At 40.8% G+C, this 25,016-nt stretch overlaps 1 protein-coding gene across 1 annotated transcript; it reads left to right on the top strand.

The window, feature by feature from the left end:
* The first annotated feature begins 1,187 nt into the window (after nucleotides 1-1,187).
* On the top strand, nucleotides 1,188-24,407 carry LOC134795672 (sodium-dependent serotonin transporter-like). Its single transcript, XM_063767596.1, has 12 exons — nucleotides 1,188-1,282; nucleotides 1,366-1,428; nucleotides 1,642-1,885; nucleotides 2,403-2,607; nucleotides 3,380-3,518; nucleotides 4,071-4,199; nucleotides 5,074-5,302; nucleotides 6,523-6,635; nucleotides 19,946-20,071; nucleotides 20,517-20,714; nucleotides 22,814-22,942; nucleotides 24,261-24,407. Exons 1-12 carry the CDS (start codon nucleotides 1,268-1,270, stop codon nucleotides 24,279-24,281), a joined length of 1,611 nt encoding a protein of 536 aa, XP_063623666.1. The 5' UTR covers nucleotides 1,188-1,267; the 3' UTR covers nucleotides 24,282-24,407.
* Nucleotides 24,408-25,016: the final 609 nt, after the last annotated feature.

Below are 25,016 nucleotides of genomic sequence, written 5' to 3' on the forward strand. Positions count from 1 at the left end.
TTGGGATGCGGCCAAATTTAAACACAAAATTATTGGATAAAGGTTACCATGCAAATATAAATAAAAACACCAAAATAGTTAAAATCCCGTTATTTTATCAACTTTGATAGGAACAAGATCACTGTACGCGATAATATGTGTAACTAGCTTATAATCAGCAACATTATCTAATTATTATTTTCCAGGACGCAACTCAAAAGCTTCATTTAAAACGTGTGCTATATAGCCACAACTCAAAAGGGCCGTCAAGTTCACGTGCGAACGCCGCGGAAGCAGGCGGCAGACTGGCAAGTGGCTGTATTGCAGGGAATCGTCTGACAATTTATGGTCAAATCCATAAGGCCACTTGTGAGAAAAAGGCTCTTAAAGACCTTTTATGCTATGGCTCTCGAAATAAGGTCGTAAATTGAACAATTTTGAATACGAATCTGCAATAATCCACAAAAAAGAAAAATTTTGAATTGTGGCCGTATAGCAGGCACACGGCGATATATCTCAGGGCTGGCCTTACGGGCAATAAAAATGAGGCATCAATGGGGCCAGTAAAGCGGTGTGACACCGCTACAACGCGACTGGTTGATGAGTTCGCATCACGCGCGCGATTGGTGGCAACTAGTTGCGTTAGACTGCACGATTGACTCGAATTCGTGAGTGATGGCTCCTCTACACGATGGGCCAATGCCGGCCACTCCAAGGGACGCAGCCATGCGGTAGAATGAGATAGCAATATCACTTGCTCCCTCTAACGCATAAATGCGTCCCTTGGAGTGGCCGGCGTTGGCCCATCGTGTAGAGGAGCCATGATACCGCTGAACTAGTACCATTCACCATTCTTATTGTCCGTAAGGCCCGTCCTGAGATATATGTCAATGCTGTGGCAAGTGTGGCAGCGACGGCGCGCTGCGTCTCGTCATTCGTATTTTTGATGTGGAACACTTTTATGCGAGCGAGACGATGGGAAACGAGGAATGCGGGACATACGGGACGCCTTAGACGATTTGCGGGACTATTTTATTATTAAATATTGTAATGCGGGATTACAACTGTCATTACGGGACGGTCCCGCAGAATGCGGGACGGTTGGCCGCCTTAATGAAGATGCCTTTTAATCTTAATCAATCTTAATCCAACCTTGACATGACCACCAATCATGACATTTTGTCTGCCAGAACTCTTATACATGTCTTATACCTAATGACGTTTACCTTTTGGCAAGACACATTGACATATCATATTTATTTATGTGATTTTATTTATTATTTGCAACATGAGTGATAGCGGGGTAAGTCCAGGGTATTATCGGCATTTCTTAAACTATTAACTGCGATATTATTTTACCCATTCATTTTATTTACAATTTGACAGAGCTCAGCTGCTACGAAGACCGCGACAGAATCGGTGGATTCTGAATCAACAGATGTACCCTTGGTAATTTAATTATGTACCTACCTATTTATAATTTACCCGTATACTTACCAGTAGGTACGGTGTACGGAATAAGCGCCCTCCAAACTGTGCGTGAATCGCGGCTCGAAGCTGCGAACGCGAGTGAAGTCGATTTAGCTGATCTGCGAAACCTACTCCACACTCGCGTTCGCGGCTTCGCGTAATAAAAATTAACTGAATTTAACTCCCAAACAGGTGGCAGACCGTTGGACCAACAACATAAACTACCGGCAACTGGTCGTCTCGTCGTGCGTAGGCATACTCCAGCTCTGGTGGCACCCGTACTTGTTCGATCTGAGGAAACTTTTGCCCTTCATCTTCCTATACAACGTGTTTAGCTTCGTGATTGGCTACCCGATGTTTTATTTGGAGCTGGGGATAGGAGCGGTGACGAAGAAGGGGGTTATGAGCTCTTGGGACTTATCGCCTATTGCTAGAGGTAAGTTATAATTATATTAATTGAAACTGCTGAAAGTAAGAATACCTAAGGGCCTTCCCAGATATATCGACGCGCATTCGGTAAAACCCGATAGGAAAAAGCTTTATGTCCGCGCAATAAGAGCTAAAAAGCCGTCGACGCGTCGGTAGGCGCCGGCCGATGCGAGCCGAGCCCAACATCTTTTTCGCTCTTATTGCGCAGACAAAACTTTTTCCTATCGGATTTTGCCGATTCCCCGTCGACATATGTGGCGGAACCCTAGGGTAAAATATAGGTAAGTACGTAATTTATCTAATTAACCTAAGAGTTCTAAATACGCAACAAAAGGTTAGTTTTGTGAAGCACATATATATAGCTTTTGTTAAAGTTAAACGTTAACTGAATGTAGCCCCGCCGTTATATATTCGTGCGAATGACGGGACAAATATTAGGTATCATTTATAGAGTCGGTACGCGTATGATAACCGCCGTATGTTTGTACCCGTATGATATGATAACCGCCATATCTGTCACGCAGGTGTGGGCTGCTCGATGCTGCTGACATGCGCGGCAACAGTGCTAGCCCTCGGCGCAGTCAGCGCGTGGTGCCTAGCGCAGCTGGTGCACTCGGCCCACTCGTTTCTGCCGTGGCTACACTGCGCGGCGGCCGCGGTGCCGGCGTGCGCGGCGCGGCATCGCTCGCTGACCGCCGGCAGTGAGACCCCGGCGCACTCCTTCTTCTTGTAAATACTTTATATTGAGACTTATGTCAATGAGTGTCAGCGGCGAGCTTCGTAGCCAAGGTTTTCGTATTATATCCAGATCCATGCACAAAGCAAACACAGTACAGGCGGGTCAGGCGGCAAAGCTGAAACGGCTAAAACTATTTACTTAGCTGAGAGTAGTGAGTGTATGTACCTAATTAAAACGGCTAGGCTGAATAGTCGCAGTGGAACTCCCGCATCGTGTTCGCAAATGCCTTTATAATTCACGTCTGTAAAAACTGTGTCTTTGGATACTGGCAAGGACAAACCAACCTTTACCCGTCGCCCCCGTCCCGTAGGAGGGAATTGCTCAACAAAGACATGCTTGCTCGGCTTTCATGTGGACTCAAATTGAGTTTAGTTAGACAGAATAAGTAGGTAATAGAGAACCCACTACAGACAATAAACTTCCAACAAACCGAAGTTTACGCGATTCAGGGACGATCAAGCTGTCTCTTTCTAATGTATGGCACTATCCCTTTCGCCTATATAGGGTCGTCAAAATTTAAGTAATTATCTGTGGTTGTGCACGCAAAGGGACGTCAAGTTGTGCCAATAAACCTAATAATTGGTCGGAGCAATTAATGCTGAGCCGAACGGAGCCCGAAAGGTTCAGTTTCGCCCCCCTGGTTTAAGTTGAAAAGTAGAGTTTTTAGAAGCTGTAAAAAAGTAATACTTATTTGGTTTAATTCCGTTTGCATATAAACTTTGCAAGTGGCAATAGGTACCTAAGTCTGATTGAAAATTACAGTAATTTCGTGTTGAAACTGAGGCGTGATGGGCTGAAGTGCGGTCTAGGAAACATTGTATGGGAGCTCACCATCTACTACATCATATGCTGGGTACTCATCTACTTGATCGCTGTCAAAAGAGTTTATAGCTATTCTAAGGTAAACAATCCTACAATTATGCATGAATTTATTTTAATGGTATTTGTAGTACACGTAACAATGCAACGATTGGTGTTTACTTATACATACTTATTACTATATATACCGATATGGTCAATGGTCATAATTATGTTGTCACTCTTGTACAGTCACCAGCAATAAACATGTTACTTCTTTAAAGGCCGCAAAAATATGTGACACGCTCTTATAATGGCTCTACAAATAAGATCTTGTCAGATATTTTTGCGTCCTTCGTTGTCTAACATATTATTGCAGGTGGCTGTACACTATAGGTAGGTATAGATATAACAGCTTGTGTTGCATAGGTAAGTATAAGCTGATATAGCCGAAAAACCTTGGTCTCTCCCCCCCAGAGGGCATACCTACATTGTTTGTAATATTTAATCTCCAGGAGGGCAGCCAGCTACTCCTCCGCTAGCCCCCCCCCCCCCCCCCCCCCCCCCCCTGGCCTATGTACCACGACTGTGATCGTGTGTGTACAGCCTCTTGTCTGTGCAATTCCTATATCTATTAATTTAACTTTTTTTCCAGTTGGTATTATTCAAAGATACAATGGCGTTTTTCGTGCTGATTTGCTCCGCAATTGGTTGCTTGAACCTCGAGGGGGCCGGCAACATGTTCCACTACTGTGATTGGGGAGTGCTCTTCGAAGGAACACAGGTCAGTTCACTGCTAAGCTACGATCTTAGCGCTACGCCGTAGCCGACTGCATAGGTTCTCAGTGAGTCGGCCCGATTTGAACTTTAAGAAACGTCAATTAATAGATCTAGAAACGATATGGATTAGTAAGTAGCTTATTGCGCTCCGACTCCGCCCCGCCCGTTTGGTGGGAATCGTAGGGAGGTAAAGTTGACGAAATATAAAGTGAGCCGATCTTGTTCAAACTTGTTCGAGAGATCGGCTCACTTTATATTTCGTTAACATTACTTACACATCGCGAGTGCCTACGCTTCTGACGCTTCTCCTCTACAAAACCATAGCGAAATATAGTAAGAATAGAGTGCTCACTCCATACAGCAGTTTAGGTAGGTACCTACCAAATAGACTATTATTTTCGCAGCCGACATCTAGCATCGAGTAGCGGAATTATCAGTAGGTACCGCTACTCGATACTAGAATTCTCGAGTGTCGCGACTCACGAAAATTGTATTGAACAACAATTTACAACTAATATTAAAAGCAGAAGTCGTTAAAAATATAGTTCCGGTTAATTCGGTTATAATATTAGCCGAACATTGTTGAGCATTAGACTTTTCGGTCGGTGTTTCATCTATTGTCAAGTAGCAGTACTGATAATTCCGCTACTCGATGCTAGATGTCGACTACGAAAATAATAGTCTTTTTGGTACTAAAACTGAAGTATGGAGTGAGCACTCTATGTATTTTTTTTTCTTTATGACAAAACTCATGTACGTACTCATGTATGTATCAGGATATACATAACGCTACGAGTGCTACAACCGTAGCTTAGCAGCACTTATAGCGGTCACCCATCCAGAAATTGACCCCAGCTAACCTTGCTTAACTTTTCCAGATTTGGAGAGAAGCGATAGAGTACTCTCTCATAGAAATAACAGTCGGACAGGGCACACTAGTCATGCTAGGGTCATACTGCCCTCAACAGCAGCACAAACTTTCTACAACCGTGCTACTGGCGTTTCTTGCGGGTAAAGCTGGTTGTATGACCAGCGCCCTAGTATTGGGAGCTACTCATGGAGCCTTGATGAAGGATTATGAAACTAATAGCACTCATTTGTGGAGTGGTGAGATCTTGAGAATTACTTTTGTCAAATTGAAATGTGATGTGACCATACGAAGACCGTAAAATATATCTAGGTACCTACTTACCTACCTAATACCTAGTCTAAGAAAAAATCATGTCGTCAATTTTGAAAGCTGAAGTAGGTAACACGTACAATCTGTTAGCGCCGAATATATATACTCGTATTTAGTAGGTAGTAGGTCATTAGGTAAATTGTTCTGTCAAACGTCAACTTTTGACTATTTGAGTTTTACAGCATAGCGTACGGAGTCGTATAGCGCCATCTACATCAGCTCAGCTATCAAATTGAAAGCACGAATAAAATAACCCTTTGTTTCATACAAAATATTGTCATCTAACGGCATATTTGTAAACTTGTACACACTTGAAATGGACTGAATGAATGTTATATACTATATATACCAATGATCGATAGATATATCCAAAATGGCCGGACGTCCCTATCATCATCATCATCATCCTGTTCCATCAAAGTTCCTGCTAGGCGTTTTAGGGTTTAATTCCTTAGAAGTAAGGCGTAACTACGGGCTCTTGACTACTGTATGTACCTATAATGTCTTACGGGGGAACTCGGACTGCCCTGAACTGGTTGCACAGCTCGTACGCCTGTTCGTTCCATCTATGGCTAAGAAGGCCCAATTCAATTTTCGACCACGAAGTCATCACCTATTAGATGTGCAAATGGCAAATCACCACTTGTCCGCGCTCTACAATATATTAATGCGGTCCTCGCATCAGCACCGGAATGTGATGTATTTGCAAGTACATAGTTGGATGGATCTGTGTAAAGAATATATGAAGTTCTGTGAGGCGTTGGATAAGCGTGAATCATCTGTCTTGTATTAGTTTTTATTTCTGACATTTTGTTCTGTTTGTCCTTTGGGGCTATTCATAAATTACGTCATTTCAAATTAGGGGGGGGGGGGGTCTGGACATCGGATGACGGTAACATGAAGTAGGAGGAAATGGGGTCATTTGAAGCATGATTTTTGGATGATTATAGGGGGGGGGGGTCAAAAATCGCCAAAAATCGATGACGTAATTTATGGACAGCCCCTTTCTAGACTGTATCATATTGTACCTTGTTTGTATAAATACTGTCTAATATAAATTTCACAGTGTATTAGTCAGCTGTAATGCTGTGTAATTTTTATGAATCAATAAAATAAAATAAATCATAACACTTGAATAACATTGCAGGCCCGTCAACGCCAATAATCCTGTGGGCAGACTTCGCGGCCCGTATCCCCGGCAGCCAGTTTTGGTCGGCCATCATTTTCTTCACGCTATTCGTTCTTTCCCTCTCCTTTGTGGTAAGGTTCTTTTAAATACACTTTAGTATAGTAATTATCGGGGATACCTACAGTTAATTGGTGCCTAATGAAGATACGATGCGCGGCGAAAACATCGAAAACATGAATTACTATTAAGTAATTCATCGGGATCCCTTTGTTTCCCATAAACTTATTGTTTCGAATTTCGATAGTCAGAAATTAATATCCATATAATTTATGGACATAAACATCAAAAGTCATAATTTTTGTTAAGTATAACGTTTCATATTTCTAATGTTAAACATCTATAATATTAAACGCTATAATCACAAAAGTTATAAAATTGATGAGTATAACATTCAAAGGCATATCAATAATTATTCAGAAATATTTTAAGGCATATATTTTATCGGACTAATGGTCGTTAATCATATCGTTTCAATGTCATCCCTTTGTTTCCCATAAACTTACTGTTTCGAATTTCGATAGTCAGAAAATGATATCCTCTAATATTCTAATATTTAGGAGCTATAATATTAAACATTATGACTTTAAATAATTATGTCAAACAAAGGGACCCCCATTTTTAATGACTAAAGTGAATTACGTCAAAGAAACCAAATCAATAACATCCTTCATATAAAGAAAAAATTATTCTGTTTCCTCAGGTAGGTTTGTTAGTTACCTTGTGTCCCTCAGAGCGGAAATAGGAGCCCCGCGAAGCGGAGCTCCGTCGACTCGTTGGTGGGACGTTATGGCTTAATAAGCTACATGAAAAATAAGAAATGGCGGGGAAATCAGTAAGCCAAACAATAAAAAATCTGTTTCCTCAGGTAGGTTCGTTAGTTACCTTGTGTTCCTCAGAGCGGAAATAGGATCCCCGCTAAGCGGGGCTCCGTCGACTCGTTGGCGGGACAAAATGGCTTAATAAGCTACATGAAAAATAAGAAATGACGGGGAAATCAGTAAGCCAAACATAAGAAATCTGTTTCCTCAGGTAGGTTCGTTAGGTACCTTGTGTCCCTCAGAGCGGAAAAAGGAGCCCAGCGAAGCGGGGCTCTGTCGACTCGTTGACGGGACGAAATGGCTTAATAAACTACATGAAAAATAAGAAATGGAGGGGAAATCAGTAAGCCAAATAAAAAATAATCCCCACGTAGGTAGGCCAGCATGCAATTTGTATTGTTTAATTTTATAACTATTGACAATATGACTAATAAAAATTATGATGGAAAACGTTATGGTCTAAAAAAATCGGAACTTAAAATTTAGGGAATGCAATAGAGCCCCTACTTATCATTATAACCTGCGATAAAATACCTTACAACGATTATTGTAAGCAAGTTTATTATTGCCTTCAACATTATGTAATGGTATACCTTCTGGACTTTGAATATTATGAGTAACAAATTTTATGACTAACAATAATAATGACCTGCAAAAATCGGAACTGCAATTTATATTGTTAATATTTATGACTATTGACAATATGACTAATAAAAATTATGATGGAAAACGTTATGGACTGAAAAAATCGGAAAAAAAATGTGTGGGAACCAATAGAGACCCTAATTCATCACTTTATATGTAGATAGCTGTTCTGTGTATAGTGTGTAGCTTTCAAATAGAGCTCGACGGCTAATCCTATTTTCTATTGTAAAGTAAAACCGCACGTGCTACTTACCTGCAAAAAAGGGTCTTAATTATTCTATTTGGCACCTGAGCGCGGGCTAGCCCACAGGGACCGTATAACCGGTTTTATTAAATACCTGTATAAAAACTGCCAAACGAATACCGGTTGAAATGTTAAACCTGTATTTGAATTAGAGGTATTGCTGTCATTCCGTTTTTGTCTTTATCGCTATTTGTACACTATTTGACATAATCAAATACCGGTATTCATTAATACCTCAATAATAACAGGTATTCAGAATACCGGTAATGGTCTTTGTATTTAATACCGGTATTCACTGCACGTGATCAAAGAGTAAATACCAACAACTTAGCGGTTGTAAAACAAATAATTATTACAAGAGGTTAAAGTTGTTGTTAAGTCCTCATGCTAATATTGATCGCTGTGCAAGCGAAAGATTTCATAATTTAACCACGAGCGTAGCAAGTGGTCCGAAAACTGTAAAATTGAGCGTTGCGACCGTTTCAAGGCACGAGGTTAAAGGATGACTCACGTTAGACCGGGCCGTGTCCGGGCCGGCGCTCCCGGCGCATCGTTTTCTATGAAAAGCATCACGTGATCGCCTGTCATGTCATAGAAAAGTAAGCTCCGGAAGCTCCGGCCCGGACACGGCTCGGTCTAACGTGAGTCATCCTTTAAACAAACTTTGCTACCGAGTGAAACGACACGCAAGGAAAATACTAACCAAGAAACATTACGAATTAAATCCAAATGAATGAATGAATTAATGAAAATAATTAATCTTAGAAAACATTTCCATATGAAATATGAGCGCCGCGCCGGCGCGCCGCCGTCGCCGCCAAAATTTTCGTGCCGCCGCCGCCGACGCTGTGCTATCGGCGTGGCATCGGCGTGACCTTGTTAGATATTAGAGTCTGTCTAAGCCAGTGGTTCCTAACCTTTACAGTCCGGTCACCCCTATGACTAACTAGGGAATCTGATTTACCCCTCCTCCCAATGGTAATAAAAAATAAAATGTGTACGTTTGTTGTATTGTTATATTAGGTTAGCTTATTACCCCCGTAAAATACCAGTTTTACCCCCACGGGGGTAATTACCCCCAGGTTAGGAACCACTGGTCTAAGCTAATTCTGCACCAATTAGAACAGAACAAAGTGAGGCAGTGTTATTAAAATATAAACGTCATATTTTCATAGAAATTTGACATTAACGATGACATTTCCATGACGTTGGCGTTGCAAATGCTGTGCATATTAGATTGATCGGGAATTTATTGTGTTTATATAAGGTGCTAACAAATTAGCTACCGATATTTTAAGAGATGGTACTTCATATAAAAACAATTAATTTTAAATAGAAATCAAGAAAACTTTTCATATCATATTTTAGTTTTATTTACCGAACAAAAAAATAAATTAAAATTATATCTAAAAATAATCATTATGTGCATTTAACCATAGAGAAAAAAATACATAGAGTGCTCACTCCATACATCAGTTTTGGTACCAAAAATACTATTATTTTCGTAGACAACATCGGCGGCGGCGTCCGATGATTATTTCACCGGCGGCGGCGGCGTGATCGGCGTGAAATCGGCGTAGCAAAATTTTTGATACTGCATGAGAACGTGGCTGTGTAATAGAAACTCTACATTAAAGCCTTCTGACTATTTACTAGGCAATCCAAAACATATTACGCGTTTTCTAAATTATTGCCGTAATTAAATTACCATCATGTCATTTGGCAACCATTTCTTACCAACCTAACGGTTACCAACGGTATGTTTACAAACGCTACATTTTAGGCAGTATAAAAACTTTGTAATACAAATAAAACACAAAAAGATTTCTTTATAAGTTAGGTCGTACTTAATAAGAAAAAAACTATATTGACTTTTCCCAGCCACTGTCGTGTTGTTTGTCCTACCTATGATTTGTTATGAAATAATGATGAAATACTTTACATTTGTCTGAACTGAAGTTCATTAGAAATGAATTCGTGCGAGGCCAACGGCTGAGCTGCAATGCAGCTAAGATCGGACAAGGACCAATGACCAAGCGTTTTAAAAAGCGAGGCCGAAAGTTGAGTTCCAAACAAGGCCAAAGATTGAGCTGCGAGAGAGCAAAGCTTTGAAATTTGAACAGTGGTTTGCATTTATCATTGATATTTTAGGATTATATGGACCTTTTGAATGCCTATAACCTATTCTGAGTAGCGCCGTTAATGATCTAAACTCGGTTAAATATCTATTATCTGATTCTGATAGTAGTAGTATCTAACAAGGTCACGCCGATGCCACGCCAATAGCGCAGCGTCGGCGGCGGCGGCGCAAAAATTTTGTCGGCGGCGGCGGCGCGAAAATTTTGTCGGCGGCGGCGGCGCGCCAGCGCGGCGCTCATATCTAATAGATATTATCTTTCTCTTTTTTTTTTCTTGATACTTTCTCTTGTCTATGCTGAAGCTAAACAAGTGGCAGTAGTTAACGATTCGGTGGCGAGCCAATAAATAAATAAAAAATGCAATGAAAGCAATGCAATAAATAAGAAATAGGTGATATGGAGCCTAACCTACTACGTCTATTCCAGAACATATCCTCAACAATTGAATGTAAAGGTATGGGCACCGCACACAACAACAAAATCATGTAATGACAGCGAGATTTTGAAATTAATATTCTTTTTAGGGTTCCGTATTTCGTACCGATATCAAGTTGAACCGCCAACTGCAATAAGTTTCTTGAAGGTTTTTTTATAGGCTTTTAATATCGTACGCTTAAGTCACATTCACTCATTCATTAATTCATACTATTTTTGCGATTAGTACTCTGTGCGAGCAGTGTGTGTAATCATTCACCTCGAACCTCGACTCTCCAAGCGATACGTACATATAATAACTATTTTATTTGACTATAGCTACACGCTCCGACTTCGCACGGGTTACACAAAACCTTAACAAATTGTATACCTAAAGCTTCTTCAAAAATCTTTCTATTGATAGCTGAAACCTGCATGAAAATCAGTTGAGTAGGTTTTGAGTTCATAGCAAACATACATTCATATAGTTACAGACAGACGCGGCGGGGGACTTTGTTTTATGAGGTGTAGTGAATTAGTGATAGATTCAATTAACAGTAACCGCCCTTCCACACATCGATTGAAACCCCTTTTTCTACCCTACCTATGTATTATCTAATCCTTTGCCTATGTATTACTTATGATTGCTATAATAAATGCTTGATACTAACAGTAACCTCACAATATAAAGATGTTCATTATGCTGCTTATCTACAGTTCATGCCATGAAAAACTTTTTTCCTACCATAATTCAATAAATAATCCTTGAAATTAAAATTTCGCTTATTTTATAATGTTTCAAAGGCAAAAAAAACATGTTTTTCCAGCAATTTTTTGGTTTGAATTCTTTTCGCATAAATCAAGTTTTCAAGGCTACGCCGCCGATTCGCCGCCACTGCCAACCAATTTTGACCGGCGCGCCGCCGCCGGCTAAACGCCTATCGGCGATCGGCGCTCATATCTTTGAGATTACAAACTACATATGTACATAATAATATACAATTAAATCAACAAAAAAAAACAAATAATTGAATCAAATTAACGCTATTAAATATTAATAATTCAAAATCATCAACTAACAGCTAATTTCACCAGACAACATGGAAACGGGCATTCTAAGATTCGGATCTTAAGTATTTACAAGCGGGCCGAACACGTCCTTGACGAGTAGCGAAGGAACGAATCGTAGTACTACTACAACCGGTATTGGCACTTACTTATTACCGGTAATAGCTTTAGGAGTGTTGTGATTTCTTAGAATTAATCATTATAATAAGAGTAGGTAGTTATATATTAAGGTTAATTTTGAACGGTACCTTGCCGTCATCACAACTTTATTCTTAAGTATAAAAAGGGTAGTTGGAAAAATTAAGGTGTGATGGTGGGGAGTTACCGTTGGCGGTTGAGCCGTAGGCCGTTGGCGGCAGTTGGTGATCATCAGTGCTAGCGTAAGCGTTAAAAAAGAAAGATTAGTAATTAACTAGTGCTAATAGTTTGTAACCTTAATCTGTTGTGATCTGAAATATAAAAATCATCCAGACGAGTGAGGAGTTTTATTACAAGTCAGAAGTGGGCGTGAGCTTGCGTTGCTCGCCATGCCGGACGGAAAAAGTGAGTAACTTTGGATCTATTATTCTTTCATTTGAAATGAAATGACAGCAAACAATTTCATCGCAAGGTTAGGTGTACACGAAAAAGATTGAAATTACATGACACGAAGCAATCACTTTATTAACTATAAAGTAACGCAACTAGTCGTATAGAATTAATTTGTCAGTGTACCTACCTATATGCGATGGATTGTTTGTCCAGTTATAGAGTGAATTAACAGTCATATGTAGATGTATTGTTTATGAGTGCGGCCATGTGGGTGTGCTGCCAGAGAGCGTTAACAGCCATGTAGGTGTGCTGTTAATGTGTGCGGCCATGTAGGTGTGCTGCCAGAGAGAGTTAATAGCCATGTAGGTGTGCTGTTACGAGTGCGGCCATGTAGGTGTGCTGCCAGAGAGCGTTAATAGCCATGTAGGTGTGCTGTTAATGTGTGCGGCCATGTAGGTGTGCTGCCAGAGAGAGTTAATAGCCATGTAGGTGTGCTGTTACGAGTGCGGCCATGTAGGTGTGCTGCCAGAGAGCGTTAATAGCCATGTAGGTGTGCTGTTAATGTGTGCGGCCATGTAGGTGTGCTGCCAGAGAGGGTTAATAGCCATGTAGGTGTGCTGTTAATGTGTGCGGCCATGTAGGTGTGCTGCCAGAGAGAGTTAATAGCCATGTAGGTGTGCTGTTAATGTGTGCGGCCATGTAGGTGTGCTGCCAGAGAGAGTTAAAAGCCATGTAGGTGTGCTGTTACGAGTGCGGCCATGTAGGTGTGCTGCCAGAGAGAGTTAATAGCCATGTAGGTGTGCTGTTTATGTGAGCGACCATGTAAGTGTGCTAAGTCTAAAGAGTATAGAGTTTAAAGAGTCTAAAGAGTTTAAAGAGTCTAAAGAGTTTAGAGTCTAAAGAGTCTAAAGAGTCTAAAGAGTTTAAAGAGTCTAAAGAGTCTAAAGAGTCTAAAGAGTCTAAAGAGCCTAAAGAGTCTAAAGAGTCTAAAGAGTCTAAAGTGTCTAAAGAGTCTAAAGAGTCTAAAGAGTCTAAAGAGTCTAAAGAGTCTAAAGAGTCTAAAGAGTCTAAGAGTCTAAAGTGTCTAAAGAGTCTAAAGAGTCTAATGAGTCTAATGAGTCTAATGAGTCTAATGAGTCTAATGAGTCTAATGAGTCTAATGAGTCTAATGAGTCTAATGAGTCTAATGAGTCTAATGAGTCTAATGAGTCTAATGAGTCTAATGAGTCTAATGAGTCTAATGAGTCTAATGAGTCTAATGAGTCTAATGAGTCTAATGAGTCTAATGAGTCTAATGAGTCTAATGAGTCTAATGAGTCTAATGAGTCTAATGAGTCTAAATAGTCTGAATAGTCTAAAGAGTCAAGTCTAAAGAGAGATGAGTTAAAGAGATGAGCGATTGGATGTTTAGACCCATAAGTTTAGGGAGTGGGTTTGAGTAAAGAGCATAAAATGCGCTTGACGTGTTTCAGATGATGAGGAAAGTCCCACGCCGAGGCGCGCCAAGCGTAAGCACAGGAGAAAGAGGTCCACGACACCAGAACACGCTGGCAAAGCTTCTGACGAGGAGCAGAGTTACACGCCGAAGCGCCCCAGACGTAAGCGCAGGAGAAGGAGGTCCATGACACCAGATGAAGCTGGCGAAACTTCTGGTAAGAGGAGCCGAACGGGAGTAACTGCAGATGAACTATTGAAGATAGTTACTGCGCTTCAAGGAGTACCAAGTAAGACCACTTCTAATAATAATGTTGTTCCGGAGTTCGACCCTAACAACAAAGCTCAAGACGTCGAACGATGGATTAAGAAGGTAAACGAGTGCGCCGAGATTTATTCTTGGGATGAGAAGCAAATAATACATTATGCGCTCCAGAAGTTACGTGGATTGGCAAAAAGTTGGTACGAGTCCCTGCCATCCCTCAGCTATTCGTGGGAGGTCTGGCAGAGTAAATTAAAAAAAGCTTTCCCGAATGATGTCAATTATGGCAAACTATTAGATGAAATGTTAAACCGAAGATCTCGCACGGACGAAACTCTCAGAGATTATTTTTATGAGAAACTTGCTTTATTGAGTCGGTGCGAGATTGTCGGTCGGAAGGCAGTTGATTGTATAATCTACGGAATCAATGACAGCTCAGTTAGAAATGGGGCCCAAGCCCTCAAATGTGAGGAACCGGAGGACCTGTTAAATTATTTAGCATCACAACAGCCCTCGCAATCTAAAGACGCATCACGGGGCCCGTCAGCTTCAAATTCATCAAAGAGACGGGACTTTCGTAGTAATCCTTCTGACAAAAGCTCTGCTAGTAACAGGGGAGTAGACTCCACTTGTTATAATTGTCATGAGCGTGGCCATGTTTACCTGAATTGTCCCAAGCCAATCGTTAAGTGCGGCAAATGCCACAGAGTAGGGCATAATGACGAGAATTGCTCTAGGAGACCATTACAAACGCAACCCCGTAATACCAGTAGCTCTAGCAGTCAGCCTACTGACAAAAAGGTCTTGAAAGTATCAGTAGATGTTGATGAGGTCGAAAGAAGAGCATCCTTTGACATAAAAACATCAGAAGGTTGTTCTAACACTTCTAACCATGCTAACCATTTTAATGATAGTGTAGATGATTCCGCAAACGAGAAGTTTCATAAGACTATTTGCGTTAATGGACAAATGTTAGGCGCTTACATTGACTTCGGTTGTGCGCGTAGTCTAATTCGGTATACAGATGCGGTCGCGTTGGGATTAATAAAAAGTGGAAGCACATCGTTGCCCACCTTAAGAGGTTTTGGTCATTCGGCAGTCGTGCCTAAAGCGGAGGCTACTGTTCATGTTAGGATTGACGAAGTTGAGATGGAGTTGAATGTTTTGGTTGTGGATGACGCGTATTTGGAAGATTCGCTGATGATCGGAAGGGACTTTACAGAAAAGCCATGTGTAACAGCATTGAAAAACAATAAGCAATTGTTCCTTTATCATACTCCCTCTGAACTTTCCGAAAATCAAAATCAGGCTATCGGTCTTTATATCTTAAAAGATGCTACAGTAGTAAAGGGAGGTTTATTGGAGGTATACACTAAAGATAATTACACTGGCAATGTTTACTCGGACGGTGGAACCAGGATGAGTCCCAATCAAGAATATCACCTACATCAGGGTTATTATGAGGTGAAGGAGAGTAGAGCAGTAGTATTTGTAACTTCGTTAACTAAAGCGCCCCTCAACTTTAGGGCAGGGACATTGATAGCGAGAGTCAATCCAATTACAGAAGTTAAGACTTTGGTCGTTCAGTCTGAATACAATGAAAGGGAAATGAAGCCGATTGAGCAATCTGAAATTAGAGTAGGCAAAGGGGTCGATGAGGAAACTCGCGAGAGACTTCATCAACTCCTCCAAAAATATAGATCGTGTTTTGCCCAAAACCTTAACGAGCTAGGACGTGCTAAAGATGCTAATATGAATATAGATTTACATGACAAGACTCCGGTAGTGTATAGGCCCTATCGAATGTCGCATCCTGAGCGTCAAAAGGTGAGGGATATTGTGGATGAACTGGTTAAAAATGATATTGCACAGGAGTCGAACTCAAATTACGCTAGTCCAATATTACTGGTTCAGAAAAAGAATGGAGAGTCTAGGCTCTGTGTCGACTACAGAGCTCTCAATAATAAAACCATCAAAGACAAATATCCCCTACCTTTAATTGACGATCAGTTGTCGAATTTGAGTGGAAACAAATATTTCATTACGTTGGATCTAGCTTCCGGCTATTATCAGATCCCAGTAGGAGAAGATAGTCGACATTTGACGGCCTTTGTCACCCCGGACGGGCATTATGAATTTAAACGGATGCCCTTCGGGTTGGCAAACGCGCCAGCCGTTTTTCAAAAAATGATGAATGGGTTATTGGGTTCGCGGAGGTTTAAGAGCGCTTTAGCATATATGGACGACCTTCTAATTCCGTCAGTGTCAATTAATGAAGGATTTGAAAGATTAGAGGACGTATTGAAGCTTATTCAAGATGCTGGTCTAACCCTTAAACTATCAAAATGCAGTTTCTTTGATACGAGTATCGAATATTTAGGTTACGAGATCTCAGCTGAGGGTATAAGACCGAGCGAAAAGAAAATATTGGCAGTGCGGGATTTTCCTGCGCCGCGTAATATCCATGAGATTCGGCAATTTCTGGGTTTAGCGAGCTATTTCCGTCGCTTTGTAAAGGGTTTTGGCGAAATCGCAAGACCTCTGACTATTTTGCTGAAAAAGGATGTACAGTGGCAGTGGGGTGACAATGAAGTCAAATCCTTCGAGACTTTAAAGGAATGTTTAATTAGACGTCCTCTACTGGCACTGTACAACCCGGAACTAGATACTGAGGTGCATACTGATGCTAGCTCGCTAGGATTGGGAGGCATACTGATGCAGTGGCAGTTGAGTCCCAGGGTATTGAAACCCGTGGCATACTTTAGTCGGCAGACCACGCCCGAGGAACGTCATTTCCACTCATATGAATTAGAGACCTTGGCGGTGGTCTGCTCTTTAAAAAAATTCCGATCTTATCTTCTGGGACTCAACTTCACAGTGTACACGGACTGTAATGCGCTTCGAACGACCCTTACGAAGCGTGATTTGATTCCGAGGATTGCGCGCTGGTGGCTTACCATAAGTGAATATAACTTTAATATTGAATACCGACCCGGATGTCGAATGAGTCATGTGGACGCTTTGAGCCGCAATCCTCCACAAAACAAAGGGACGATACCATCGGCCAATGTTTTACACATAAGTACTGATAATTGGATTTTGTCATTACAAATGGCTGATTCTAGGCTAGAGAGAATCTTTAAAATTTTAAAACCAAGCTTAGATAAAGAGGTTTCTGATGTCAAGAACAACTTTGTTGTTAAGAACCATGCGTTACACAGAAAAACGGAACAGGGTTTACGTTTGGTAGTTCCTAAAGATGCTAGGTGGCAAATCTGCAGGGCGAACCACGATGATGTGGGTCACTTCGGATGTGCTAAAACGTTGGAACGCATTCAGAACCGTTATTGGTTCCCTAAATTAAGACGTTTTGTGAAGAAATACGTTGCGTCTTGTATCGACTGCGCGTATAATAAAGATAATGCAGCTCGAACCAATACTGGCTTGTTGCATCCGATAGAGAAAGTGGCACAGCCATTCCACACTCTGCATCTGGACCATTTAGGGCCATTCGTTAAGAGTAAAGCTGGCAATTGCTACATTTTAACTATCGTAGACGGTTTTACTAAATATGTCTTCGCTAGACCAGTCAAAGACACAAAGACAAAGAACGTAGTCAAGGTATTGGATAGTTTATTTAATGACTTCATGATACCTCGTAGGATTATTTCGGATCGTGGGACTGCGTTTACTTCAGGCCAATTTAAAGAGTTTTGTGCCAGCAAAGGGATCAAACATGTACTTAACGCAGTCGCTTGTCCTAGGGCAAACGGACAAGCCGAGCGATTTAATCAAACGATTCTTACTGCTCTATCTACACAGAATTTTGAAAGTGATGAACGTGATTGGGACAAGCGACTGGGTCAAGTACAATGGGGTATTAATAATACCATTAATGCTTCAACAAAAAAGAGTCCGTCTGAACTTCTCTTTGGTGTTAAGTCGAACTGTCCCATCGATAACAAATTGTCAACTGACAATGATGTCGTGGGAATTATTGATGAGTTAGTGTCAGCTACAAATGTCAGAGGTACTGGGTATGACGTAATAGTTCGTGACCCTTTAGTAGATGACGTCTTAGATGAAGGTCAAGGGATCACTTCGTCTTCTTGTGTTAGTGCTTCCGGTAATATCGATGAATCTGCCTCCTCGCTGACAGAAACTAACAGACGCGTCGATGAGATTAGGCAAGAGGCTTCAAAGAATATTAAACACAGTCAAGAACGCCAAAAAGAATTGTATGATTCAAAGAGAAAGCCAGCGGTTTCGTACTCTGTCGGTGATTTGGTGAAACTTACTAAAACCAGCTTCTGTAACAATGGAAAAAGTAAGAAGCTCTTGCCTAAGTTTATCGGCCCGTACAAAGTCACTAGTTGTTTAGGTAATGATCGCTACAGAGTTTCTAACGTACCAGGGTTTAACACAACGAAATATGATAGTGTGATAGCATCTGACCGAATGCGTCCTTGGATTAGTGTGCAGGCACTGCAGGTTAATAGGTCATCTGGTTCTGAGTCATCGGACTCTGACGAGTCAATCTCAGAACAATAAAAAAAAAAAAAAACTATGTATGGAATAATTAGTATTAAGTTAAACAAATATTGTATTCAGATATTGTGTGTAATTCTGAATAAGTCAAGTATCAGTTGAGAAGTGTTGTGATTTAGCGTGCTCCGGAGATAGCACGCAGTCGGATGACCGAGTGTTGTGATTTCTTAGAATTAATCATTATAATAAGAGTAGGTAGTTATATATTAAGGTTAATTTTGAACGGTACCTTGCCGTCATCACAACTTTATTCTTAAGTATAAAAAGGGTAGTTGGAAAAATTAAGGTGTGATGGTGGGGAGTTACCGTTGGCGGTTGAGCCGTAGGCCGTTGGCGGCAGTTGGTGATCATCAGTGCTAGCGTAAGCGTTAAAAAAGAAAGATTAGTAATTAACTAGTGCTAATAGTTTGTAACCTTAATCTGTTGTGATCTGAAATATAAAAATCATCCAGACGAGTGAGGAGTTTTATTACAGGAGTAAACTATCAAATAGTGGTATTTGTTGTCAATTGGCTAAACCGATAACACAATTGAATACCGGTATTCGAATACCTCTATTCGGAGGTTTAGTGATATAAATACCCAAATTCAAATTACACCGGTTATACCTCAATAATAACCTGTAGTCAGAATACCGGTAACGGTCCCTACCAGCCCAGCCTAGCCTAGTAGCCCAACGCTCAAAAAACCAGTGTAGGCGCGCTCAGCGCTCTCCGATAACGCGCCTTTGTTACGCATCTCGATGACACATTTTAGACTGGTTCTGTAGCGTTCGACTCGCCGGCACTCAGTAACCGAAGTACGTATTTTTTATGCAGGTGGTTGTGGCACGTGGCACGAGCGGTTTTACTTAACAATAGACAATAGGATTCGCCGTCGAGCTCTATTTGAAAGCTACACACTATATATGTAATAAGGTGTGTATAGATCAGGCCAATGTGGTACAAATGTTTGCGAAATGATGGCCAGCTGCGCAGCGTGTAATAAAGGCCACTGTGCATCATTATACCTAGAGTACAAAAATGCTTCTGCCGCACACTGAGTCCCGTCTTTAGGGTAAAGCGCGCGTGCGTTCTCGAATGACTCGCAAACGTTGCGCTAGGTACATGTTTGCCTAATAGTCTGTTAGCACCGGTACTACGTACACATATTTATTACACACACCACGGTCTTCTCAAGATTTATTAGCTTAGAAAACTGAAGTTGTACAAAACACAAAGTCCTGAAATACATATTTCTTCTAAAGTCGATTTACGATTACGAAGGGTTCGTTCCACAGGCCTTGTCGGTGCAGACGATAATGTCGGCGTTCACTGGCCACTCCATTCGCAAGATCACGTGGGCTCTGCTTATCGCCATCTGTATCCTGTTCTGTTTCATTGGAGTCATGACTGTATGCACGCAGGTAAATACGAAGTACCTACCTAACCTAATTATGTTTTTGGTTAATGTCACATTTTTAAAACGCACCAGCATCACCAAAAATGGGGTACCTGCGTAACTGTCAAAGGTTTTGATAGATGGCGCCAGCATAGTAAAAACTAATTTTTACCTGTCTCTAGTCTTGTTGCATGAGGATCAAGGCCATAAATTAACCTAGTGTAACGTCTAAAATAAATACTTGTAACAATAAAAAAAAAAACAAGTTTTTGACACTATTCGTAGTCGTTACCAGACCTGATGCTGGCGCCATTTGTACCTAAACTGCTTCGACCCACCAACCCCATTAGCACAAATCTGCACTGTTGATTGTTTCATTTTCATAACGGCGCGGCAAGGTAAATCGTGTGGCGCCCTTTGTTGTAAATTTCCAACTTGATCCTCATTAAACAAACTTAATGTTTCACCAGGGTGGCCTTTACGTGGTAACCTTCCTAATGGACTGGCCAGTGACGCGGACGCGCACAGCCATAGCGGCCATAGTAGCCGCGTGTGTGAGCTGCGCGTACGGCCAGACGGTGTTCTGTGAGGATATGTTCTTCGCGGTCGGCGAGTACCCTAGCGTGTTCGTCAGGGTCTGCTGGGCGGTTGCACCGTTTATACTCACGGTAAGATTATGTTATTTACAAAGACGACACTTTTTGACGCAAAATGTGACATACTGATCTAAAATTGACTGTTATGCGCCAGGCAACAAAACCATGGACTATAAAGTTACTGGAATGACAAGGTATTCGCTACTCTCAATTTTTGGGACACTCTATCTTAGCTGTTGGTATTCGCTGTCTTTATACATACTTTCCGGATAGGTATAGTCATAAAGTAATTCTATAATTACTTTATGGTATAGTAGCTATACGATCCGTGCGCGTTGGAGGGTCTGCCATCTTGTGACCTGAGTCGGAAACATAAACATGTACATTGACACTTCACGCCAAAGCAAGTGCTGCCATCTACCGTTCTCGTACGTTGATCTGTGCATAGTAGGTTCTGCCATCTTATAATCTTGTGGGCTACATCGGAATCATTAACTTCACATTTACGCCTCGTGCCAAAAAATCTGACGGCTCCTGTGCTGCTCTTAAGCAGGCCACTGACGAGCCTTCCAAATGGATGCCGTTACAATGGATTCATCCAAATGGACGGCATCCTAATATTAAACATTGTACGTTTTTGACATTCACGGACCGATTTTGGATTGCAGCCACGCTATTTGGACTGTTGGAAGGCTCGTCAGGTCAGTGGCCACCTTTAGAGTTGCCAGATCGAAAGGCGCTATTATCGGGAAACAATATCAATTTTTCGGGATTTTGGGGCTTAAGTCGGGAAAAAAAAAATACATCCAAATTAAAGTAATTGTATTAAAAACAACGATGTTTTACATTATTGGCACTACATCAGCTCGTTCGCTCGACGACAGTTCGGAACATTAAATTATTGTTTTATAACGTGAAGCTGTTTTTCGGGACAGTTTTCACTTTGTCGGGAATCGGGAACACATGCTAAAAATCGGGAGAATCCCGCCAAATCCCGACCATCTGGCAACCCTAGCTGCTCTACAGTGCATGCACGCTTCCTATAGCTATTTTGGAGCAACGATCTTACTATTGTTTTCCTAGCTATTTTAGTACACATCGCTAAAAGATCGGGTCCGCTCAACACCTTAATCAGGCCTATGGAACTCGCCGCGCGAGCTCGGATTAATACCTACGAATCCGCTCGCGTTCACGGTAGACAAGCGAGCCAGTTGGTTGCCACACTTGCCACACGCGCTAACGTACGCACGCGCGCTCGAATACGCCTGTGAGATCATTCATACGAAGGAAATGTCATCGCAACGAAAAAAAAAAATTACACAGCTTGTAGTGTTTATGGCTGCAAAAATACCAAATCAAATAATAAATTATCATTTTTTGCTCTTCCGACAAATGACGAAAAGTAAGTAAACCTACCGTTATTTTACGATAGTTAAAAGCTACGAAATTTCTTTAAAGATGTAATGTTTCTAATGACACATTTATAGTTATATACTTACATTTGAAACAAGTAGGTAGCTAACTTTTAAGTTCTTTTGGTACTGTCATGTTTATTTTAACGAAAGTAGGTACTGCTATTTCAATGTAGGTATTAAGTACTAATCTTATGCCCTGTTTGTCTTATAATACCTGTATTGATGTTTTCTCTATTATCTAACGTAAATCTCTAACAGGTTTTAAACTTCACGAAGTTTTAAAACTAATTCTTGCTGGGATCATTTCGCGGTTTATAAAACGGCGTAAACACTGCGGTTACTGCAGGGACATATGACCTTTTAAAATGAGTATTTCGCAAACACTAACGCATAAACGGAATATTAGGTACCTATTATAATTTAAGATTTAGCTTTCCTTTTATTTCACTCCGCTTATTTCACTCGTAGGTATAGGTATTTGTTTATCATTTCTAAGCGTCAGCAACCCTAGCGTTGTGCCGGTGCGCGCGGTGCGGGAAGCGGCGCGTCGAAGGTCATTCCATTGTATTATTGCGTAGGTATCAAAACGGTAGGTATTTGCGTTTTCTTTGAGAGATAAGTATCTGTTCGTAAGAACTATTATATAATCTGTGCCTTAATCCCGAGATATGACGCAAATGCGCCTTATACAACTATTGCTTCATATGGTTATGGCATGATATTATTTTGGTGTTTAGTAGTGTTTACTTCCGACAGGTGGCGTATCTATCGGGCCTGCTCGAGCAAGCTCCGTACGCCGTAGCGGGCTGGTCGCTGGCTACATTCATGTTGGCGCCCATCGGATTCGTCGCCACCGTTTATCTAATATTCAAGTTCAGAGTTCGGGTAAGCATAACGATTGTGTTACACTTCTACAATCAATATCTCTTGACCTGTAACAAAAGTATACTGCTTACAAAGACAATTTAGTATAGAGGCGTATTGTCAAAGGAAATTGTGTAGTCACAGTAAATTTACTGCCATCTTTCGACACATGATTAAAAAAACTTTGAGATTTTGATTCTTATTCTTTCACTGATATGTGTTAAATTATATCAAAAAATGTCGCCATATTTTCGAGCAATGTAGTACGAGGTAGGTACTAGTTTGACTGCCGAACTAGATAGCGCTTTAACTGAATTGTCAAACGTTACGTCAAATCGGACAACCAAAATAACCAAATCGCAGATATAGTTGACCCGGCGCCTTCAAACAAATTTCTATGCAGGGTGGGGTCAGTTATCTCTGGAACTGACTGTATATTAGAAGCCGTATAGAGCCATATATAATAGTTATGAAATTCGAAGCACGGTTGTTTGAGACTAGTGACACGAATTCTTATACCTACGATATCGCACGTCATAAGCAAACGTATAAGGAAACTTCACGTGTATTTTTCTACAGTGAACGAAACTAGGAAAAACAAAACCTTAGATACTTTTTCTCGGTCTCGTTAAACATAAATCTTCACTCTGCACTTCAAAATAGCGAGTCTATTTAACGAAAATAGAAAAATAAACAAGATTTTCTATATACAATACTATTTATTTTAAAATTACGTCGAATGAAAAAGATTCAAAAAAATACACGTGAGGTTGTGTGGGGGGGAGGGGGGTAGCCAAAAACCTCACCAAATATCACCAAGGGGGAGGGGGGCAAAAAGTAGCCGAAAACACCTCGCGTGATTTGTGCACAACCCCCCTGCTTCACTTTAAGTTTATTATTTGTAATTGTAACTTTATTGTGTAACTAGTTCAATAATTTTAACTGTAACTGGTTCCCCCCGAAACAGGCGTAGCCTAGTGCGGAGACCCCTGCAATATTCTGTTATGTGTTTTTATGGATAATAAAATTTATTCTTATTCTTATAGGGTATGGTTATCATAGAGAAATGAGGCTTTTTGAAAATACATTCCTCAATTAAGGCTTTTAGGGTTCCGTATCCACAGGGTAAAAACGGGACCCCTATTACTAAGACTCCACTGTCCGTCTGTCTGTCACCAGTGTGTTGTATCTCATGAACCGTGATAGTTGAAATTTTCACAGATGATGTATTTCTGTTGCCGCTATAACAACAAATACTAAAAAGTACGGAACCCTCGGTGGGCGAGTCCGACTCGCACATGTCCGGTTTTTTATTTCATAGATACATTTTGTTTTACAGAAGATTGTACGCGAGAAATGAAGATGTCTCGATTCGAAGCATTTGGTGGAATTACATATTGTCTGTTGCTTTAAACGTTAACATACCTTATTCATATTTTATAATATATAATAAAGACTGGCCTATAATTAAAATCTAGAGACTGATTAATAAACATTTTTTTTTATTAACTAACTGTATCCTGAATATCCTGATCTCGATTCCCGCACAAGATTGGCAACCGAGCGTATCGTATTCTGAGCTACGAGCACTGGCTAATGAGGGATTCTGACGGTGTATTCCCATTTGTCCCCGCCGGGCATAGATGGGAATAGGTGATATCATAAAAATCATTCCCATTTGTCCTAGCTCATGCTCATGATGATATGCGCTGTTTAGGAACGTTGTTTGAAGATAACTTTTTTACAGTAGGTACATAAATGGTGCTACTTTATCCCCCTAGGGCGGGATTAAGGACAATACGTGCCTATGTCAAAAAAAGAGCTATATGTACTGTAAAACGTTGTACAATAGGTACAAGTGCGAAAAGGTAATTCGCACTTGTATCGTAATGTATTTTCGCGCTTGTATTTAGTACTACGGAAGGTTTATACCGGGTGTGGCCTGTAACACGAGCAAATAATTAAAACATAGATTGTACTCCTCAAACGGTGACACTTTTGTTCAACACCTTTTAAAAATTATGAAGTATTTAGAGTCCCTATTTTCATACAAAATAAATATTATCTTCAATGGACGCCATCGCCACGCCATATC

The sequence above is a fragment of the Cydia splendana genome, chromosome 12, assembly GCF_910591565.1.
Source record: "Cydia splendana chromosome 12, ilCydSple1.2, whole genome shotgun sequence".
In the NCBI taxonomy this organism is placed as follows: Eukaryota; Metazoa; Arthropoda; class Insecta; order Lepidoptera; family Tortricidae; genus Cydia; species Cydia splendana.